Source organism: Atractosteus spatula, chromosome 7, assembly GCF_055471065.1.
Source record: "Atractosteus spatula isolate fAtrSpa1 chromosome 7, fAtrSpa1.hap1, whole genome shotgun sequence".
Taxonomy (NCBI): Eukaryota; Metazoa; Chordata; class Actinopteri; order Semionotiformes; family Lepisosteidae; genus Atractosteus; species Atractosteus spatula.
This window is the reverse complement of record NC_142712.1, coordinates 32,942,822-32,961,198: the sequence shown is the minus strand read 5'-3', so window position 1 is coordinate 32,961,198 and position 18,377 is coordinate 32,942,822. Positions and strand designations below refer to the sequence as shown.

Sequence of the window (18,377 nt, the reverse complement as noted above, 5' to 3'; positions counted from 1 at the left end):
TGCTAGGGGGCTTGCAGGGGGGCGATCCAGGACGCGGCGACATCTCCAGTTGGTGTGACCTCTCCTGTCAGGTGCTGTGGAGCTCATAGCATCTTCCAAGGCTGGCGGTTCTGGAGGTGGGCGTGCCATAGGTCTATCCCCGGCATTTCCAGGTGAAGCTGATTCATAAAACAAGTAGGGATTTCAAATGGCACGGGTGTATAATAAAAAAAAAAACGTTGACTTGACGGTGAGTTCCAAGTTGACCATCAGCCTGTGAACCCAAGACAGACCTTTTGATGTAACTGGTTTTGTATTACGTTTTCATCTGGGCTTGTTGGGGTTTAAATTGGCAGAGTTGATGGTGGGGATGTGTTTTTGTGGGGGGGTTATATTTGAAAATCCATCCACAGTTCTGCCAGTCCTCCTGTAAGGTAGTCCTCGCTGTGCTCTGGGGTAAAGTCTCTCTCCCTCTCCCCCAGATCCTGAGCGGTGGACCAATATCCCCCTGCTGGTGAAGATCTTCAAGCTGATCATCAATGAGCTCTCCTCAGTGATGGAGACCAACGCGTCACGAGCCGCTGCCGGAGAGTGGAGCCAAGGTACGGGAAAGACAGGGGCGTCAGAACTACCCACCGTGCCACAGGAAAGGCTGTTAGTAGGTCGTACATATTGGAGTGTAGCATATAGTTCCTTGCCACATAGCCAAATTTTGCCACCTTGTTGGCCTTGCCCTTTCGGAGGAACCTGGGACTTCTCCTGGAGATATTCTTAGGCTTTGGAGTTTTCGTGCAGTGAAGAGTCTGCCACACTCCAGTGCTGCTTGAGCTCAGACCTGTACAGTTTGATGATGACAAGATAGCATCAGTTTGAGGCTGGATTGACTGAGCACGTGCGTCACAGGCTAGCCAGCTGTCCCACAACGACCTCTTGGTATGTGCTAGGTCCCTGCAAGCTTACAGTGTTGTTAGCTGGTTATTATGTCTATGCTGAAAAAAACTTTATACCCTTCCTGTATGGAATCGCCAGTTATTTTTTGGTTTAAAGCAGCTCCCTGTTCCAGCAAGGAGAAGCAGGGGGCGGTGGATATTCTCCCGCTGCCACATGCCAATGAACGTGCTGTGGGAACCCCAGAGCCTTGTAAGACCTATGATTGATTGGAGGGCAGGAGCTTCCTGGTGTCACTGCAAGCTCCCACAGCCAAGACAGTCACTATTGCTTAACAAGCCAAGAATCAGTCACGGTTGGCTAGTGACATAGCCCTGGCTAGAGCTCTCTGTGAGCGAGCTAACTGTGCTGACACAGCCTCTCGAAAGCCCAGAGACATTATAAAACAGCAGGTGAGAGCCCAAGCTAGCTAGTGCCACGTGGATCTACAGACTGCCTGTGCATTGATCATAGCCTGCATCCCTCTCTCCCTCCAGATTCAGGAGACATGTGGGAGGAACAAGAGGATGAGGAGGCTGAGGAAGATGAAGGATTGGCTGGACAGCTGCTGTCTGACCTGATTGCGTCCAACAAATATGGTAAGAGCACAATACTGCCCCCTCTCTCCATTCTGCCTCGTTGTACTCACTCACATCTGGCACACAGCTGTTTTTTAGAGAATAAAGCATTTATGATTTTTGACATTAGTCAGATTGTGGTTATTTAATTTTTTGTCCTTTAATAGTTCATTTCATGACACAGGGATGTATGATAGCATCAGTCAGCCCTTCTGCTTTTTATTCTATGCTATGCAACAAGAACATGGGCAGCCTTAATACAGAGAGAATCTGTATGTTGCAACACAAGTCACAAAATGGAGTAAACCCAAACACCACAGTACTGTATCTGGTAGCTAGTTCTAGTGTGTTGTGTGTCTAGGGGTTGACACTGGGACAGAAGTGTAGTGGGGAAACTGAATTATTATGCATCAGTCATGCCTTTAGTGGCTGACTTAATAGTGCTGGTTTAGATGAATCGCTGTAGTGTGACGAGTCAAGCGCTGTGTGTTGTGTGTGTGATGCCTTTGTTGTCATTGCTCAGACGATGATTACTATGAAGATGAGGATGAAGAAGACCCAGACGCCCTGAAGGACCCGATTTATCAAATAGACATTCAGGTGAATCGCTGATCATTTCCAAAATCACTGCTGCAGGCTCTTCTGAATTGTTCTCCCAGATACATGCAAATGAATTTTCCATCAGAAATCCACTTTAGGGGGCTTTCAGATCTCTAACAGTAAAACAGCACAGATAAGTTAGGAAGATGCATTTCATCTACAAATATATCTGTTGACAACACGGTAGAACCTTTAAGTCTACAGAAAGTATGTCATGGCCATAGAGAACGATGAAGAAACTAAGACCCATACGTTTTATCATCCAGTTTGCTCAACTGCAAGCTTTGAACACTGGGGAAAAAGGGATCCACATCTGTCCCAAAATAATATATCAAGTGCTGGAATGTCTTGGGATTCCACCTAGGTCTTTTTAATTCACTAAGAGTAAAATAATAACCTTACAAAATAGGCAGTAGGGCCTCCAGAGTGGCTCACTGGTTTATCTCCAGGTTGTTTTTTACAGCACCACCAGCCAAAGAGCTCTGAATTGGTTGATGTGTCTAATTAAACCAATAACGGGCTGATAAGAGCCCAGCTGGACCGAAAATCTGTAGAGACACTAACCCTCTGTGACCTCTGATGTAACAGTTTCATCTGAACTGTTTGTACCTGGCCACGTCAGCCAGCGCCCCTTTTGGCAGTATTAATGAGCAGCCTCTCTCTCTGTGCTTGTCGCCCTCCCCGCTCCAGGCCTACCTGACGGACTTCCTGCGCCAGTTCGCGCAGCAGCCCTACTACTCCATGTTCTCTGGCCACCTGAACGAAGCGGAACGGAGGGTTCTGCAGTCCATCGGCATCTAGCCTCCCCGCCTCCTCCTCCTCCTCCTCCTCCCCCCCCCCGCCTAGCCACCCCATCTCGCACACACGCCACACCCACGCCACATCCCTCCCAGGAGCCGCCCACGTGCCCAGCTCCAACCCATCCATCCTGCAGAGCGCCCAGGGAGGGGAGAGGGCGAGAGCCGGCTGTGACCTCCTCTTCGCCCCGCGGCTCGGTGCGGAAAAGGGACAAGTCTGCACGTGAGAGAGAGACGGGCTGCGCTGGAGGTGGACTGTCAGTAGGGGGCGCCAGGAATGCGTGGGGGCTTAAAAACACAAGGAGGGGAGGGGAAAAGTGTTATCTTGGAAGGGACGCGTTCCTTGCGTTTCCAGGACTCGGGGAGGACGTTTTTTCCGAAGGACTGCTCTGGGACGCATCCCAGCTCCTCTCCAGGGCAGGCGGGGGGCAGGCCGTGTGGTTGCAAACTGGGATCTGGACAGCCTTCTGCGGACGGATATTGTTTTTGTAGATGCAGTTGACGTGTTTTGCTGGAGAGACAAAGGAACAAGGCCGTAAAGCAGGTGAGGAGGGCGCAAGGGAATAGGTGGTTCTGGGACAGAGAGTGGGCATGCAGCCTGCAGCTGTTTGCTTCCCAGTTCTGCGGATTTTCCAAGGACTTTGGCAGAAACCTGGGACTTTCTCCTTGAGGAGCAGTTGGTCACCACTCCACCCTCCACCCTGGACTGCCTTTAATCGGAGATGGGGGGCAGCACTTCAAGGACTGACCAGCAGGGGGATCTTGTAATCAGTTTTCACTGTGCTCCGTCAGTCCTGGCATGTTTTACACAGACGCACTTGTTAAAAGCAGCGGTTCTGAGAAGTGGGTTCAGGGAAACGTGCTTTACTGGGTTTTTCTGCAAGACTGAAGTCCATCCCAGAAGTACGGTTGTCACAACTTTATGAAGGCCACAAGGCCGTTTGGCTCAAGTGCTTCTGTCGTCTTGCGGACACATGGTAATGTACCAGCAAGGACAACACAGCTATGCAAAAGGTTGTGGAGTGGGTCTTCAGGGGGAGCAAGATAACTTTTCCATGTCTGTTCTGAAGTGGTACAAACCCAGGATGGGCAGCTCCAGTTTCTGAGGGTCTAGATTCCCGTAGGTTTTAGAGGTGCTTTTCATTTAGCAGCTTTTAAACCTTTAAACACTGAGGACTGGCATGCAAATCCAAAGCCATGGTTCAAATCAAGTAAAATCCAATCAGTTCTCCCTGGATCCCAGGACCTAGACTTGCCCATTCTTTGTAGGGAGGAAGTGAAGCCAGGCGAGATGCAAGTCTCACCTCCCAGGCTTGCTGGGTTCGGCGGTCTGCACTTGCAAGGGAGAGTGGTGAAGGCTACTCCCGCAAAACTGTCGTCATCCGCAGTTAATTCACTTACTAAGAGGTGTGGCCACCGACATCCAGGTCAGCTCAGCGTGAGAGTCTAGACAGTCAGTGAAGGAAACCTTGGCACTTTCTCCTCGAGTTGCAGTGGCACGGCGGTATTTCTGGACAGCGCCGTCTGAAAGCGGGGGAGCCCTGTTTTTCCTCAAATTGGCGGCGAGTGGCTCCCAACTGTCCCTGCCCAGCGCAGCAGGACGGGCCTCGGCCCCCGGTGACGTGCTCCCCCTCCCTTCAGCTCTGCCACATCTGCTTCAGTTCAGGGCCGGCTGCGAGCACAGCCCTGTTTCTAACGTTTGTAAGGTTTGGAAAAAGAAAAAAAAGACAATAAAAAAGCACATTTAAAAAGGTATCTTAATTAAAAGGGAAAAAATGTCCTGTTTTGCTTCTTTCTGAAATACGTGGGCTTTGTTTTTGGCTGTCAAGTTGGGTTTGACCACTTCCCATGATCCCCTCCACTGTGCCGCTCTTGGTCACTGCTTCCTCATCCCGTGTTAGTACTTGGAACAAATTATTCTCCATCCATCCGTTTTTCTGACAGTTTCATCCAACACAGGGTTGTGGGGCAGCTGGCAACTGTCTCGGAAAGCCACAAGTGCAAGACAGGATACCAGTCCATCAGCAGGTAGACACACCAGGGCCAATTTTCCCAGAAGCCAATTGCCCTACCAGTATGTTTTTGGACAGCGGGGGGAACATATAATCACCACACAGGTAGCACCCCAGGTCTGGAATTGAGCCCCAGGATCCCAGCACTGCAAGGCAACAGTTCTAACCTCTACTCCATCCTCAATGTATTCCCATTACTTAAATTCCAGATAATGTTTCTTTTTTTCCCCAACTTCAGAGCGACCTGGAGTAGGGCACTGGTAAAGGATGGAAAATGAGGGCACCATGCAGGACCTTTCGGCGGGACAGAGGTGTAACGGGGTCTTGTAGTTGCCAATCGGGTCTGGTCCTGGAGAGCTACAGCCCAGCTGCTGCTGTGGGTTTCTTTCAACTCCCCAACAGCACAACATCAGGCGATAGGCTAAATTGCTCAAGGGTTAGTGGGACCAATTTAATGTTCTGGCTTTTGTCTGAAATAAGGCAGGGAACTCCCACCCTTGCTATTTTGTATCTAGCCATAACTGTATCCATTTTTAAAGAGGTGGGCAATTAGATGGTGCTCACATCACCAAATGATTTAATTTGAGCAATTCAGAGATCTTCATATAGAAATGTGAATACTCTTCAGCTGTTGGGGACAATGTCTTGCTTAACAATACTCCCTATTTTAATCCACCTGTGTAATCTATTGCTCTTGGCGCTACTGCACTTGGCCCCAGCTGTGTTTACTGCCACAGTGCTACCTACAGCCTGGTGACCAGCTGGGCAGTCCTGGTCCTGAAGGGCCGATGTCGACAATTTTTCGGCATCTCAAAGCAGGGGTTCAGTTGTCCTATTAAGCCAGTAAATAGCTGCTTGAGCTCATTTGGAGCCGCGTGGGAATGAGACCTGCAGATACACAGGCCCTCCAGAACCAGGATTGCCCCTCTGATCTAGGCAAAGGATAAATGTCTAATTTAGGTAAGCAATCACGTGGGTATAAACTTAAAAAACCGTGCAATGGCATTAGAAGTGATTATTTGTGGGTGCAGAAAGCCTGGCAGGTGTTTGCATAGACCATGCACCCTATTCTTCAACCTCAGCAGACAAGGGGGATGAATTCGGAGGCAGAGAACAGGAGCATCTCGTCACTAAAGGAGTTTGCAAAAAAACGCTAATCCAGTACATAACAGAACATCACTCCTTCATCAAGAAAGAAAAGGGCGAAGGTACCACCTAGCAGGACCGAATAGGCTGGAAAAAATACACAGCAGTTAAAACAGTTCCCAAAGCACGTTAGTTCAGTCGACTATCGAGAGAACGAAGTCGATTACAAAAAACTGCTTGGTGCTTGATTCCCATGCAATTAAAAATGATCCTGAAGGCCGGTTGCGGCTCCAACTCTTGTCTGTGGACCGAGAACTGTGAAACGCAGACTGAACGACCGCCGCTGCTTTGGAAAATCAATCAGTATTCAATTTGTTCAACAACAGCTACTCCGGCAGCAGCATTACTGAGTGAGGGGGAAAAAATGAAGAGGCTCAAATAATTAAAACTAGTAATTCCCTCTAGCGCAAAAGAAAAGTTATACTTCTGCTTAAGTCAACAATTTAATAAAACAGTAAGGGTGTTTTGATTAAGAACTTAAGCGTCTTTAATTAAACCCTCTAATCTCCTACTCCTGAAGCCGCCCAACTGGCACTGGTGGAAGAGCCAATCGACACAATGTAAAACATAGCATACTATTCCCAACCAGCTCTGCGTAGAAGACATTTTTTACCGCAACCACCTGCTGTGTTTCTCAGAGGACATAGGCGGCAGGCCGTAGAGCCGCCCCAGTGTTATCGGCTCAGACAGATGGACACCAGCCTCTTCCTCCAATCCGGAGAAAGGCTCTCCAGGCCCCGATACGGTGGTGCGTGTTTCTGCGGATGCGCTAAAGGAGGCCGGGCGCTGGGGACCTTCAGACGCCTCCGAAAGCGTCATTGCAGAGGAGCCCGGTGTCATTGGACGCGGCTAGCCGGCTGCCCGTTACATGTTCAGCGCTGCGTCGCGAACGGGATTTAATTACACATTTTTTACAGTTTTCAGTGGGTGCTAGGGATGCAACACACGTAGTCCGCTATAGGAACGGCTGCGGTTCTTATCGAATTTATTGAATTCTTGAATTCTCCGGCGAGATGTCCGTGCTCGCTGTATTGGCTTGGCCGTTGCTGGTCATCGCGCTTTCCGCCGGGCAAGGTAAGATACATTATCAGTCTGAGATACACTGAAAGGCCTCTGTTCTTGAAAATTAAATGTTAAAAGCTGCATTGACATTATAACGGGTCTGTGCATCCTCAGTGCTGGGGAAACCGCTGCTACATTTTGTTATTACTGTTCTTGCACTGGATGAATATCTGGTGGGTAGCTGTTGATAATAAGCATTTCACAAGAGGGGCGTTATTGTTAAAAATCTGTAAAGTGCTTACAAAAACAATTTGCTGTGGTGTTTGCAATTTAGGATGTTTAATTCTAAATGCAGTACATCCTACAAAGTACAAATCCTAGGATCTCTGGCCTTTATTTAAATGTACCATTAAAAATCATACAGCTGATGACGTATTGTTGCGTTAATAACTGTAATATTGTATCATCACTCTCACACGGCACTTATTATTAGCTAACAAAAATACTCGTAGCACCAAAGAAGTACAGTGTGTAGCTATTTATATCCTAGCCTGTACGTTGTCCTGCGTGGAAAATAACATTTCTGTTTTCACGCTGCAGCCGAAGACAAAAAGGTTTCTGTATTGGCGACTGCTCGGAGTGGTACTGTATCCTCTCTAAAATATGTCTCACGAGTCTTTTTTATGTACACTCATTGTAAACCACCTCCCAGCCGTCATCTTTTGATTCTAGGTACATACAGTATATTTAACACTTCTCTTCGTAAACTCTGTGCCAACTGAAAAGAAAACCAAGTGCCGTGAGAGGCATAATGATTTTTTTCTGATTCTCGGATCAGCTTGGCTTTTTTCATGATGCTCCGTGTTTTGCTTTGGTGTTGTGGGCGCGTTTATATCCGTGTGTCCTTTAACCCTTGTAAGGGGTACTTATGGGATATCCTTTACCCATCAATGAAAATCTAGGAAGAAAAAGCAGATGGTATTAGCAGAGTAAACGTTAAAAAGATGCAAGAATATTGTGTAGTGGGCAGCATAGTGGTGCACTGGTTAGCATTGCTGTCTTGTGGTGCTGGGGCCCTAGTTTCAATTTCTGGGGTGCTATCTGTGTAGAGTTTGTATGTTCACATGGATTTCCTCCTGCAGTCCAAAGACATACTGGTAGCTTAAATGTCTTCTGGGAAAACTGGCCCTGGTGTGAGCGTGTGCCCTGCCTTGCTCCTGTTGCTTGTCAGGATAGGCGCCAGCTCCTCTGTCACGCTGGCACGCTGGCCAATGGATGGATGGGTCCTAGTATTGTATAACCACAGGAGTAAACTCATGAAGGAGGAGGTACTTCACTAAGTGCTTGAAGGCAGACACAACCGCTTCTCTGTGGTCTTGCCTGAGGGACGGCCCTTCAGAGCAGAGCAGGCAGCTGACACCCAGGAACAGCTGATGGAGAGCAGAGTGACAGCCATTAATCTAGAGGGGGAGCCATGATGGGAAAACATACAGCAGCTGCTCAGTTTCGGTAACCAGAAACGGGTTTCGCGAGGGCTGTTGTCTTGAGCTGTGCACCTCCTCCTTTTTTTTTCATCTCCTGACCAAAAGGACAAGCTGAGGAGCGGTCAGTCAGGGCTTCACTCTGGAAATCCTCTCTGCAGGTGTCTTTAGAACAGAAGTGCTATCAAGCAGAAGCTCTGTGCCAATCTGGACTTTCTAGACGTCCCTGGATGCTTATTGTGAACATAAGATAGCCCGTTTGGTAGTAGTTAATTGAAGAGGTTTATGTAGGTAACTGTGTCAGCATACATAGGCTGCAAAGGGTTATTCCATGCTGTAAGGAAAAGAAAGCTCTCTTCAGGTGTGATGAAGTCCGAAAGAAGGCTCCACAGCTGAAACGTTGTGTCTCTTAGTAGTTAATTGATCTGAGGACCTCATCCAGCTATGTGTTGAAAGGAATTGGCTTCAACAAAATAGCTGGGCAGCTTGTTCCATACTCCCACCACCCTTTTTGTAAAGTGCCCCTTGTGCCTTAGTCTGTATATTAATGTATACTCCCGTACATTACTCATCATAATTCAAGTGCATGAATTGTGCCTGGAGGCTTACTGGTCTGTGCGGGCAATTTCAAATGTGTTATCTTTCTGTCCTACTTCGGAAAATTTGACATGGTGAGGAAGCTCAAGGCTTTTATTTGATTGCACAGCATACTGAGTCATTTTTTTAGCTACATTCAGACAAGACAATGTCCTGCAATGTTAATGTGAGCTTTTTGCAAAAGCCGGTTTATTTCACGGTTTCTTCTGCCAGCCGGTTTTAAAGTTTAAAATAAAAAGCTTCTGGAATTCCAATTTCTGGGGGTGTCACGGTGTCGCAGTGGTTAGCATTGCTGCCTCACAGCGCTGGAGCCCTGGGTTCAGTTCTGGACGTGGGGGTCTGTCTGTGTAGGGTTTGTACAGTTTGATCTCCTGGTGTCCATGTGGGTTTCACCTGGGGGCTTCGTTTTCTTCCTACACTCCAAAGACACACTGGTAGGTTGACTGGCTTCTGGGAAAATTGGCCCTGGTGTGAGCGCGTGTGTGTTGGTGTTTGCGTCTGTTGATCTGTCCTGTGATATGGTATGGTGTCCTTTCCAGGGTGTATTCTGCCTTGTGCCCAATGCTTGCCAGGATAGGCTCCATTGAGTCTGACATTCACCCACAGGGAAAGACTCCTCATGCATTGTGGTTTGATCCATTTGCTTTAATACTGTAGCAGTGGGTGCTGGATATTTCCAGGAAATTTGCAAATGCACAGCATTTCAGATTGAAATGTTATGAAGTATTTTTCTGATTCATCAGGATAGCTTGTAAGATAACTAAACCAATCCAGCTACTCCAAATGAATAGTCTGGTTAGTTTCCCTGAATTCAAGGATTGGATATTTACCTGGATCATCACATTTCTATTACAGGGTTGTTGCCAGTTGCTAGGGCTCTCAGTTGGGATATCTGTAGTAGAGTGAATTGAGAAGCTCGGAGTTCAGCGGTAAGCTCGCACTAGAGCCACCCAGTCTGCAATAGAGCCCGTGAAGCAGGTTTAGAGAAGACGGAGGAGGTGACTTCTCTGTACTGGAGAAGCCTCAGTCTTCCTCTGCTGATGCTGTATCCTTCACCTTGGCTGTAACCGCTAATCAGATTGAAAAGCCTGGATCTGTCCTCAAGCTCAGATGAGGTCCTTCGCCTGCTGCGACCCTCAAGAAAGTAGGTTTTGTTTCGACTGTACACCCCTTCAGAGAGTGGGTGTGGTGAGTTTTGTCTTCTGAGTAAATTAGCTTTCACCCTTTAGTTCCATTCATAGTTGATCTTGGGAAAAATGATGGGCAAGATTCCAAGCAGCAGTTTTAGTTATTTATATACTGTCTATGTAAACCTTTTGAGAACTATAGAGCATTTTGAGCCCCTTCTTTACCAAAAGGTACCACTTTGGCTGGGAGTGTTCTGTTAATGTCTCTCTGTTAATGTGGCACACAACATAAGAATCATGACAGCTGAGAGAGGGTCATTCACCCATCAGGCATGTTTGGTTGCTGTTACCTTCTCACCCTAAGATCTTACCCTGCTTTCTTCCAAGAAAGAGCTGGATATCGGCTTGTGCTGGACAGCTTGATCCACACTCCCACAACTCTTTGTCTACAGAAGCTGGCCCTGTTCTCAATCTGAAATGCACTTTGCCTTGTGTCCTGGGGTTTGCATCTGCTGACCTTTGTGTCTGCAGTGAGCGCCAACGAGGACTGCCTGTGGTACGTGGATAAGAACGGCACCTGGCACAATGGGTTCGACTGCCCCCTCATCACCTTCTGCTGCGGGAACTGCCACCGCCGCTACTGTTGTCTGGACAGCTTCAAGATGATCACCGAGAGGGAGCAGAAGCACTGCATGCTCTTCCAGTTCAGGTATTAAATTCTGAGCAACCCAGGGAGAAGACAGATCCGTAACATGGTGCATAAATATTCCTTTTGTTCCCCTATTCTCTTGGCCTTCAAGTGTCTCTTAGGTTCGAGGGTGTTGTACAAAGCAGGTGAGTCCATTGTGGTCAGAAATAAAAAAATTGCGGTCAGAAATTGTTATATGTTAAACACCTGAAATCAAACCATTTTGATGATATATTCTCTCAGTTTGAAATTGGTGATTGCTTTAAGATTGAGGAGGGAAGAGACATGTAGAGACGCAGAGACCGGAACTGCTGTTTGTCGTGTGTCCTGCTCCGCAGTGCCTGTTGGGAGAGTCGGTGCTGATTGGAGGAGTAGTACGTCCCTCACTGACATCGCTGCAGGTCTGTTGGCGATTGGGGAACTGTGCATTCGCTTCTAGCCACTGAGTCAGCCATTAAATCAATACTGGCACCCTCATAATCTGCCCAGTCAGTCTATAGGCTATATTCCTGTCTCTGTTGTTTTGCACATATGTGGCACAGTCGTATGGATTGCTGCCTTGCAGTGCTGGGGTCCCAGGTTCAATTCCAGTCCATAGATGTACTGGTAGGTTAATTAGAGTCTGGGAAAATTGGTCCTGGTGTGAGCGTCTGTGTGTTTGCCCTGCTGTGGATTGGCATCCTGTCCAGGGTTTCCCTGTCTTGCTCCCGTTGCATGCTGGGATAGGCTCCAGCTCCCCTGCAACTCTTTATTGGATAAAGTGGTTTAAAAAATGGATAAAAGGGTCCCATTCGGTTGTAATAGACCATGATAAACACACCCACTCCCCAGGTTACATGAAGATCCTCTTCGGTAGGTCTGTACATGGTTTACGTGAGTGGAAAGCGACTTGCTCAAGAGTTACCATTGAAGATACTTATAAATAAAAACCTTTTGCTTAAAGAACAAAGCATTTAAAGCCCTGTAATGAAACACTCAAAATACACAGTAAATAATCAATGAGACATTAGCGAGAGAAGGTACGGCCAGGATGCCACAGCTGCACAACATGCAAAGCGAGACCGAGTGTAAGACGGCATCCTGCTGGTGACCGTGGTACACCGACTCTGTGCTGCTCATCCGCGGGAGGGCTTGCGTATCTAAGGTCAACGTTTCACAACTTGCACGATGAGTCTTGCCTGATCCTGGCAGGGATGTAATATGCGGCAGGAAAGTTTGCCGTGGCGAGTTCTTGTGAGGGAGGGCGCAGTCTCGGAGTGCGTGTGCGTGTGTAACCTGCCCGCCTCTCTCCGCAGCCCCACCACCATCGCTGGCATCGCCTCCTCCATCCTGCTCTTCGTGGCCATCATCGCCACCGTGGTGTGCTGCTTCATGTGCTCCTGCTGCTACCTCTACCAGCGCCGCCAGCAGCACAGGACTCCGTTTGAGGGTAGGGGGTCCTGCTGGGGGGGGGCGGTGTGTCAGACTCTGAGAGTGTAGATCAGTGCCGCACACGGAAGTAGACTCAAGCGCGGGATAATTGAGTAGCAGGGATGTGTTTGGGATTCTTGTCCTGAGCGCAGGCTAATGCTCGGAGACCAGAGGCTGCTTGTTACAACACGGGTGGCAGAACGGCGGACAGGAAGTGTGGTTTGAAGACATTGTGTCTACTTAATTGTGCTACCGTTTTCTTCGTAAGGAGTGTCCTTTTTAAAACAAGACTCCTTTCATTCCTCTGCTTTGGATCCGTCCTTCAAACGAGGGAGTGATTGGCCATGCCCGGTCAGCTTTGTAGTGGTGTACCAGTCAGTGATGCGAATGTGATGTTTTTCAGGCCAGCAAATTCCACTCTCCAACTACCCCATGGATTCCTCACACCAAGCTCCAGGCAAACCAGCTGGAGTCCCTGAGTACCAGTACCCCGGTTACCCACCTGAACCGCAGTATCAGCCTGGCGCACCCCACCAGTATCCCATGATGCCCCCGGCGCCCTACCCACCCTACCCACCTGCAGATCCTGGGTATGGCCAGCCAGGTAAGAGCCAGTGGGAGAAACCAATTTATACTCCAGCCCATCTAGGCAGCTCAAGGGACGTACTCTGGTTGTGAAAATAATAGCCAAACCATTTTAAGCAGTTGAACGGTGTGCTGTGTATGGATGTAGCTCGAATGAGTTCAGAGTTGGGGGGCACAGTGGTACAGCAGCTAGCATTGCTGCCTTGCAGCCCTGGGGCCCTGGGTTCAACTCTGGACCTGGGGTGCTGTCTGTGTGGAGTTTGTATGGTCTCCCTGGGTTTGTGTGGATCTCCTCTCTGTTCTTCAGTTTCCTCACTCAGTCCACAGACATAATTGGTTAAATGGCCTCTTGGAAAATTGGCCCAGGTGTGTGTGTCGCTGTGTGCCCTGAAGTGGACTGGTGTCCCATCATGGGGCGTCGCCCTCCTTGTGCCCGTTGCTTGCTGGGATAGGCTCCGGCTCCCCCTTGACCCTGAACTGGAAGAAGCGGTTAGAAGAAAGATGGGTCGATACGTTTGACTTCAGTGTCTTTTTCCACAACATGAGACGTGAACCTGTTTCAGTGACCAGGACTGAACGGTTAACACTTGGCTCAGCGCCACAGCCCCTGATCCACGCTTTTGCAGTCGGATCTTTTACGATTTAACCGGCACTCCTGGGAGCTTCCCACAGAACACCCAGGTGCCGCAGGTCATGCTGGTGTAGCAGTGCGAGATACTGTAAGCCTTGTAATGGCGGTGGTAGCTAAATGACAGTGAGGTGTGTACAAAGTAGGGCTGCCCAGTGTGATTCCTGTGAGGCAGCAGATGATGATCGAGGAGGCAGTGTCTATTATAGCAGCGCAGCACAGCAGGCAGGAAGACCGATGAAGCCAAGCGCTGATGTCCTGCTGCTGTTCCTTGTGTTGCAGTGCCCCCTCCGTACACCCCCCCGCAGTACAGCGGCCCCTGAGGAGCAGGAGAGGGGGGGACAGGACTGCGCCAGAAGAGCAGGGACGGGCCTCCCTCTCTCGCCGTCACTCCACCGGCTTCTCCCATTTAAAAAAAAGCACTAACTCACACCATGCGGCTTTGTTTTCTCTCATTGGATGGAGCATGATCTGAGCTGGGACTTCTGCTGGACTGTGCTGCATCTGCAGGACAGCAGGGGGCAGTGTGGAGATGTCAGCTGGCAGATATCGGAAGTATTCTCCTCGGGAGTCGGGCACAGTCCCACATCACAGACTTCCAGCTACACCTGGAAAAAGGGATCACATGTCTCTGGGGTTTCCTCTTCTGCGTTTTCCATTTTCTTTTCTCTGCTTCATTTTTTTTCTCTCCTTAATCGTTTTGGAGCACAAAGAGGTAGATATTAAAGGTCACTCATGTCAATTTTCAGGCCCGTTGTTCCTCCTCGTGGGTCTTGGTGATATGAAAACCTCACTCAGCCGCCTCCTTCTGTAATTCTGCTCGAAAGCATCCTTGTGGCTGTGCATGTGTTCTGGTTCATGGTGTTTTGAAGTTCAAATACTCTGCAAATGGCTAATTTCTCCAGCCTCTCCCCTGTTGCTGTGGTTTACAAACTTCCATTTATTTATTCCTTTGACAGCACTTCGATGGAAACTTTAGCTTTTCTTCCAGGCCACGAACTGCTGGTGATTAAAGGATTCTCGTTTTTGTTGTGTTTTTTTTAAATGCCTGTCGTCATTTGGAATTGACCAGAGCAGAAAGATCCACTTCAATGAGACGGTCTGTTAGAACGCGTATCGGACGCACCTAGACGAGTATTTGGTCTTCGGCTCACACAGTCTGGCCTCCCTAAAGTGCTCTTTGAAATCGCTGTGTGAAGCAGTTTCTCACTCGTCCACCTGATCAACTGTGCAGTGGGGCTGCTGGTGCTGGTCACCCAGGCGGGAGGCACACAGCCTTGGTTTCTGCTTGACTCCCCTTCTATATGTCGGCTGCGTTGGATCTCAGACTAGTTCTGGAGAGCCTTAGTTCAGCAGGAAAAGTGACTATTAAATCCCCAATTTCTTAAGATTTGGACAAATAAAAAAAGGCAACCTTTTGTGGTCTATGACTGCCGGATCCATGTTGTCTCTGTAATAGAAAGCATAATAAAGTTCCACTGATACATGGCCATCGTCTCCTCATCAGAGAGCCAGTAGTGTCGGTGATGCATATTTATTTGTGTTTTACCACTGGTAATTAAACAGGTGGAACCAAAATTGCAGTTCTCTTCAATCCCAAGGACCACAGTTCTCTTAAGTGAACAGATTACTTGCTACAGACTCGTTCTCTGTTGAGAGGTTTTGCCAGCTGTTTCCAGCAGGTGACCCATAATTGAAGTGGGGCCCCCGTTTTATGTAGAAACCTGTGTTTTAGTTGCCGGTTGAGCAGGTCTGCCCGCAAGTCCCATATAGATGGTAAAACACAGCTGCCGGCGATGGAGTGGTTGTGATGTAGTCGATCTGTTGCGTGCATTAAATAAGAAAATGTGACATACTGTACCGAGTGTTTTGTTTTATAACTGTTTTCTTGGATCTGTGGAATGTAAACCGAGGTGATGTGTTAAATCTATGATTTTAAAACCGGGTAAAACTAATTCTCTGCTCGTTTACTAACCACACCAGTTTTGGGCGGGTGGCTTGTGGGGTAATCTTTTGTAACAAGTCCTTGCTGAGTGGGATTGAGGGCTTTTTTTCCCCCGAGCGGTGTTTATCTTGCCCGTGTGGTTGCCTATCCTGCTTTTCTTGTTAACTGATTGTCGAGTAACATGATGGATAGCCATGTCCACATTAAAAAAAAAAGAAGAAACAAAACTGGCCAATTTGTAATAAATAAAATACTTAAAAGTTAACCTTTTGTGGTCTTTGGCTTCAAAATCCATGTTGTTTCCTACCTCCATAATAGAAAGTATCAGCAAAGTTCCACCGACGCAAGGCCATTGAGCCAGCAGTGGCAGTGAGTATTAAGAGAGGAACTCCAGTCTATAGACTGAGATTGGGCTGAACTAGCTGAGCCATGTGGCAGCCCACAGCCAAATACAGTACAGCAGTGGTTCTCAGCCATGGTCCTGGAGGAAAACTGTTGGTTTTCGTTACATCTTCAGCCCTAATTGCTGACTTAATTGAACGGCTTACTTCTTCAACCATTTATGTAACTTGTTTCTTTGGTCAGTCCTGATTGTCACACATACCCTGCTTCAAGGATACTGTTGCCACACCTTCGGCACTCAGAACTCTACACAGTCTCTCCTCACCTTGCTTGCTGTTCTGACTCAACTGCTCTTACAACTTATTAACAGACACAGGTGGAACATGGCCTTCCACAGAGGTCCCACTGGGTAGATTTTAGGCTGCATATCTGAATAAGAGCAGTTGGGAAACTCTGAGGGTATATCAATCACAAATCCCATATGACTTTTAAAGAACTGAAAAATAATTTACAAACAAATTAATAATAATAAACTGTATTTTACATCATGGTTTCTAAAAGTGCTTTACAGAAAAAAAAACACAATGAGAGGAGACAGCAGAATTACATAAGTTACAATAAGGGTTTGGAAAGCAAAGGGTCAGCCACACAACCAGTTAAATAAAAGTCCTTCTAAAGAAGAAGGTTATGAGTCTGTATGTGAAAGTGCTCAGGCTAAGTCACTCTGTGATATCCTTAGGGATAGAGTTCCAGAGCTCTGGGGCCTAGCAGGAGAAGGTCCTTGTAATGATCAGTTCTTTCCAGGCCCTATGCGGACGACACGATCCGGAATTGTGAGGATACAACAGGGAAAATAGTCATGCAGGAGAAGGGTCAGGAGACAGGGGGCGTGTCCGAGGAGTGCAGGTGTCCAGGGGGAGTGAATCCAAGGCGAACAATCCAAGGGTATATCCAAAGGGGGGGATCCAATATGGGAGGCAGAGTCCAAGACCAGGGAATCCATCCAAAGGACCTAAAAACACAAACCGGGTCGGGACCGGCGGGGCAGGGAATCAGGAACAGGAAACTAAAACCATGACAGAGCCAGACGCAGCAGGACCCCGGGCTCTCATGAAACGGGATTCAATGAGAAGCCTCGGGCAAACGCCTGCGTCTGGCTTTAAAGGAGGAACTAAAGAGGGGCTGGGCAAAGGAACAGGTGTAAGCAATGGGGGAAAACGAGGAAGGGCTGGAGCGCCCTTAAGAGGGAGAGTAGCGATCGTGACAGTCCTGTCACCCATAGAACATAGATGGGCTTGGGAGAGAGACGGGACACCAGAATTTGATTAATGAAGGTTGTGAGGTGGAGAGAAAGAAGATAAATCAGACAGGTACTGAGGTGACAAGCCATCCAGAGCCTTATAGGTGAGTATGAGGATTTTAAAGTCGGCACAAAAATTGACGGGTAGCTAGTGCAAGGACTCCAGGATAGGAGTAATGTGATCACTTGCTCTAGAACTGGTCAGGATTCTGGCTGCCAAATTTTGGACATAATGTCGTTTATTCAATGTGGATTTAGATACCTCAGTGAGTAGGGGGCTCCAGTAATCAATTATAGACAAAATAAATATGTTGACCACCTTTTCAGCAACAGTTAGCAAGAACATGGGATGTAGTCTGGGAATAGTTCTGAGGTGGAAGAATGATGTTTTAACAATACGTTTCACATGTGGGTCAACCAAAAAACCTGGATCAAATATCACACCCAAGTTCTTCAATTTAGATTGAAACTCAAGTACAGTACCATTCATAGATAGGGTTACTGCATTGGCTTCACACAGTTGAGGGAGGGTGCCCAGATGCATGACTTTAGTCTTGTCGCAGTTTATTTGTCATCTAGGTTTTTATGTCAGAAATGCAATTAGGGAGCAGAGACGTGATTAAGAAATCAGATTAAAACTAGAAGGATTTATCCTTAAGCATGTCATTTTGTATCTCAACCAGGAGGGGTCCTTCTAGACTCGTTTTCCGATTGTATTAGAAACTGTTTCTTCGCTTTTGTTTCTGAAAAGAAATGATAAATCACTGAAGAGACAAAACCAGCGATTAATACGTGTGAATCGTTGATGTTTCAAGTTATTTTCAGAGAGATAACGTTGGGTGATTAGATATGAATAATTCCCTGGTCTAGAGAAAAATGCGGAGGGAAAGCGAAACTAATTATTGGAGTCACTGGAGTCCACATTATGTAATTAAGTAATGTCGTAAGTGCACAAGGTGAGTATTTATTAACCTGCAGAACATTTATCAAATGGAAATGTTCAATTAATTAAACAGTAAAATATGTAGTATAGTCATTGAACATTTTGTTTGGTTTTCCAGTTTAATCGGTATCTAATCTAGGATCGACAAGAAAGATGTGCTGAGGGACAGATTTCGAGAAACCACATTCAAACTACTCAGTCGATAAATGATTATTGGTTATGGGCAAGATTGTGTGTACATCTGAATTTCCTTTGACCGAAAACCTAGCAATACAACAGGTCTGTGTTAA

The 18,377-nt window shown here is 47.5% G+C and overlaps 2 protein-coding genes across 3 annotated transcripts in view; both read left to right on the top strand.

The window, feature by feature from the left end:
• ipo9 (importin 9) overlaps positions 1-4,659 on the top strand; it is a 31,599-nt gene extending 26,940 nt beyond the window's left edge. The window contains exons 21-24 of the mRNA XM_088920783.1: positions 462-581; positions 1,404-1,505; positions 2,008-2,084; positions 2,775-4,659. Of these exons, the coding sequence (XP_088776909.1) occupies positions 462-581; positions 1,404-1,505; positions 2,008-2,084; positions 2,775-2,885 (410 nt within the window). The 3' untranslated portion in view covers positions 2,886-4,659. The remainder of the gene's footprint in view (positions 1-461; positions 582-1,403; positions 1,506-2,007; positions 2,085-2,774) is intronic.
• A 1,991-nt stretch (positions 4,660-6,650) lies between these two features.
• Positions 6,651-15,767, top strand: shisa4 (shisa family member 4). Of its 2 annotated transcripts, none has more exons than XM_088920784.1 (5): positions 6,651-7,113; positions 10,778-10,955; positions 12,230-12,363; positions 12,748-12,948; positions 13,840-15,767. In XM_088920784.1, the coding sequence occupies exons 1-5, from the start codon at positions 7,053-7,055 to the stop codon at positions 13,878-13,880; spliced, it is 615 nt and encodes a 204-aa protein (XP_088776910.1). In that variant the 5' UTR covers positions 6,651-7,052; the 3' UTR covers positions 13,881-15,767. The 2 variants fall into 2 exon arrangements, with proteins under 2 accessions (XP_088776910.1, XP_088776911.1); XM_088920785.1 differs by having other exon boundaries at positions 6,690-6,787.
• The last annotated feature ends 2,610 nt before the right edge of the window (positions 15,768-18,377 follow it).

Coding starts and splice junctions, on each gene's coding strand:
- shisa4 (XM_088920784.1), top strand. CDS start 7,053: ATGTCCGTGCTCGCTGTATTGGCTTGGCCGTTGCTGGTCATCGCGCTT. Junction 12,364..12,747: donor GCACAGGACTCCGTTTGAGG/GTAGGGGGTCCT, acceptor GATGTTTTTCAG/GCCAGCAAATTCCACTCTCC. Junction 12,949..13,839: donor TCCTGGGTATGGCCAGCCAG/GTAAGAGCCAGT, acceptor CTTGTGTTGCAG/TGCCCCCTCCGTACACCCCC.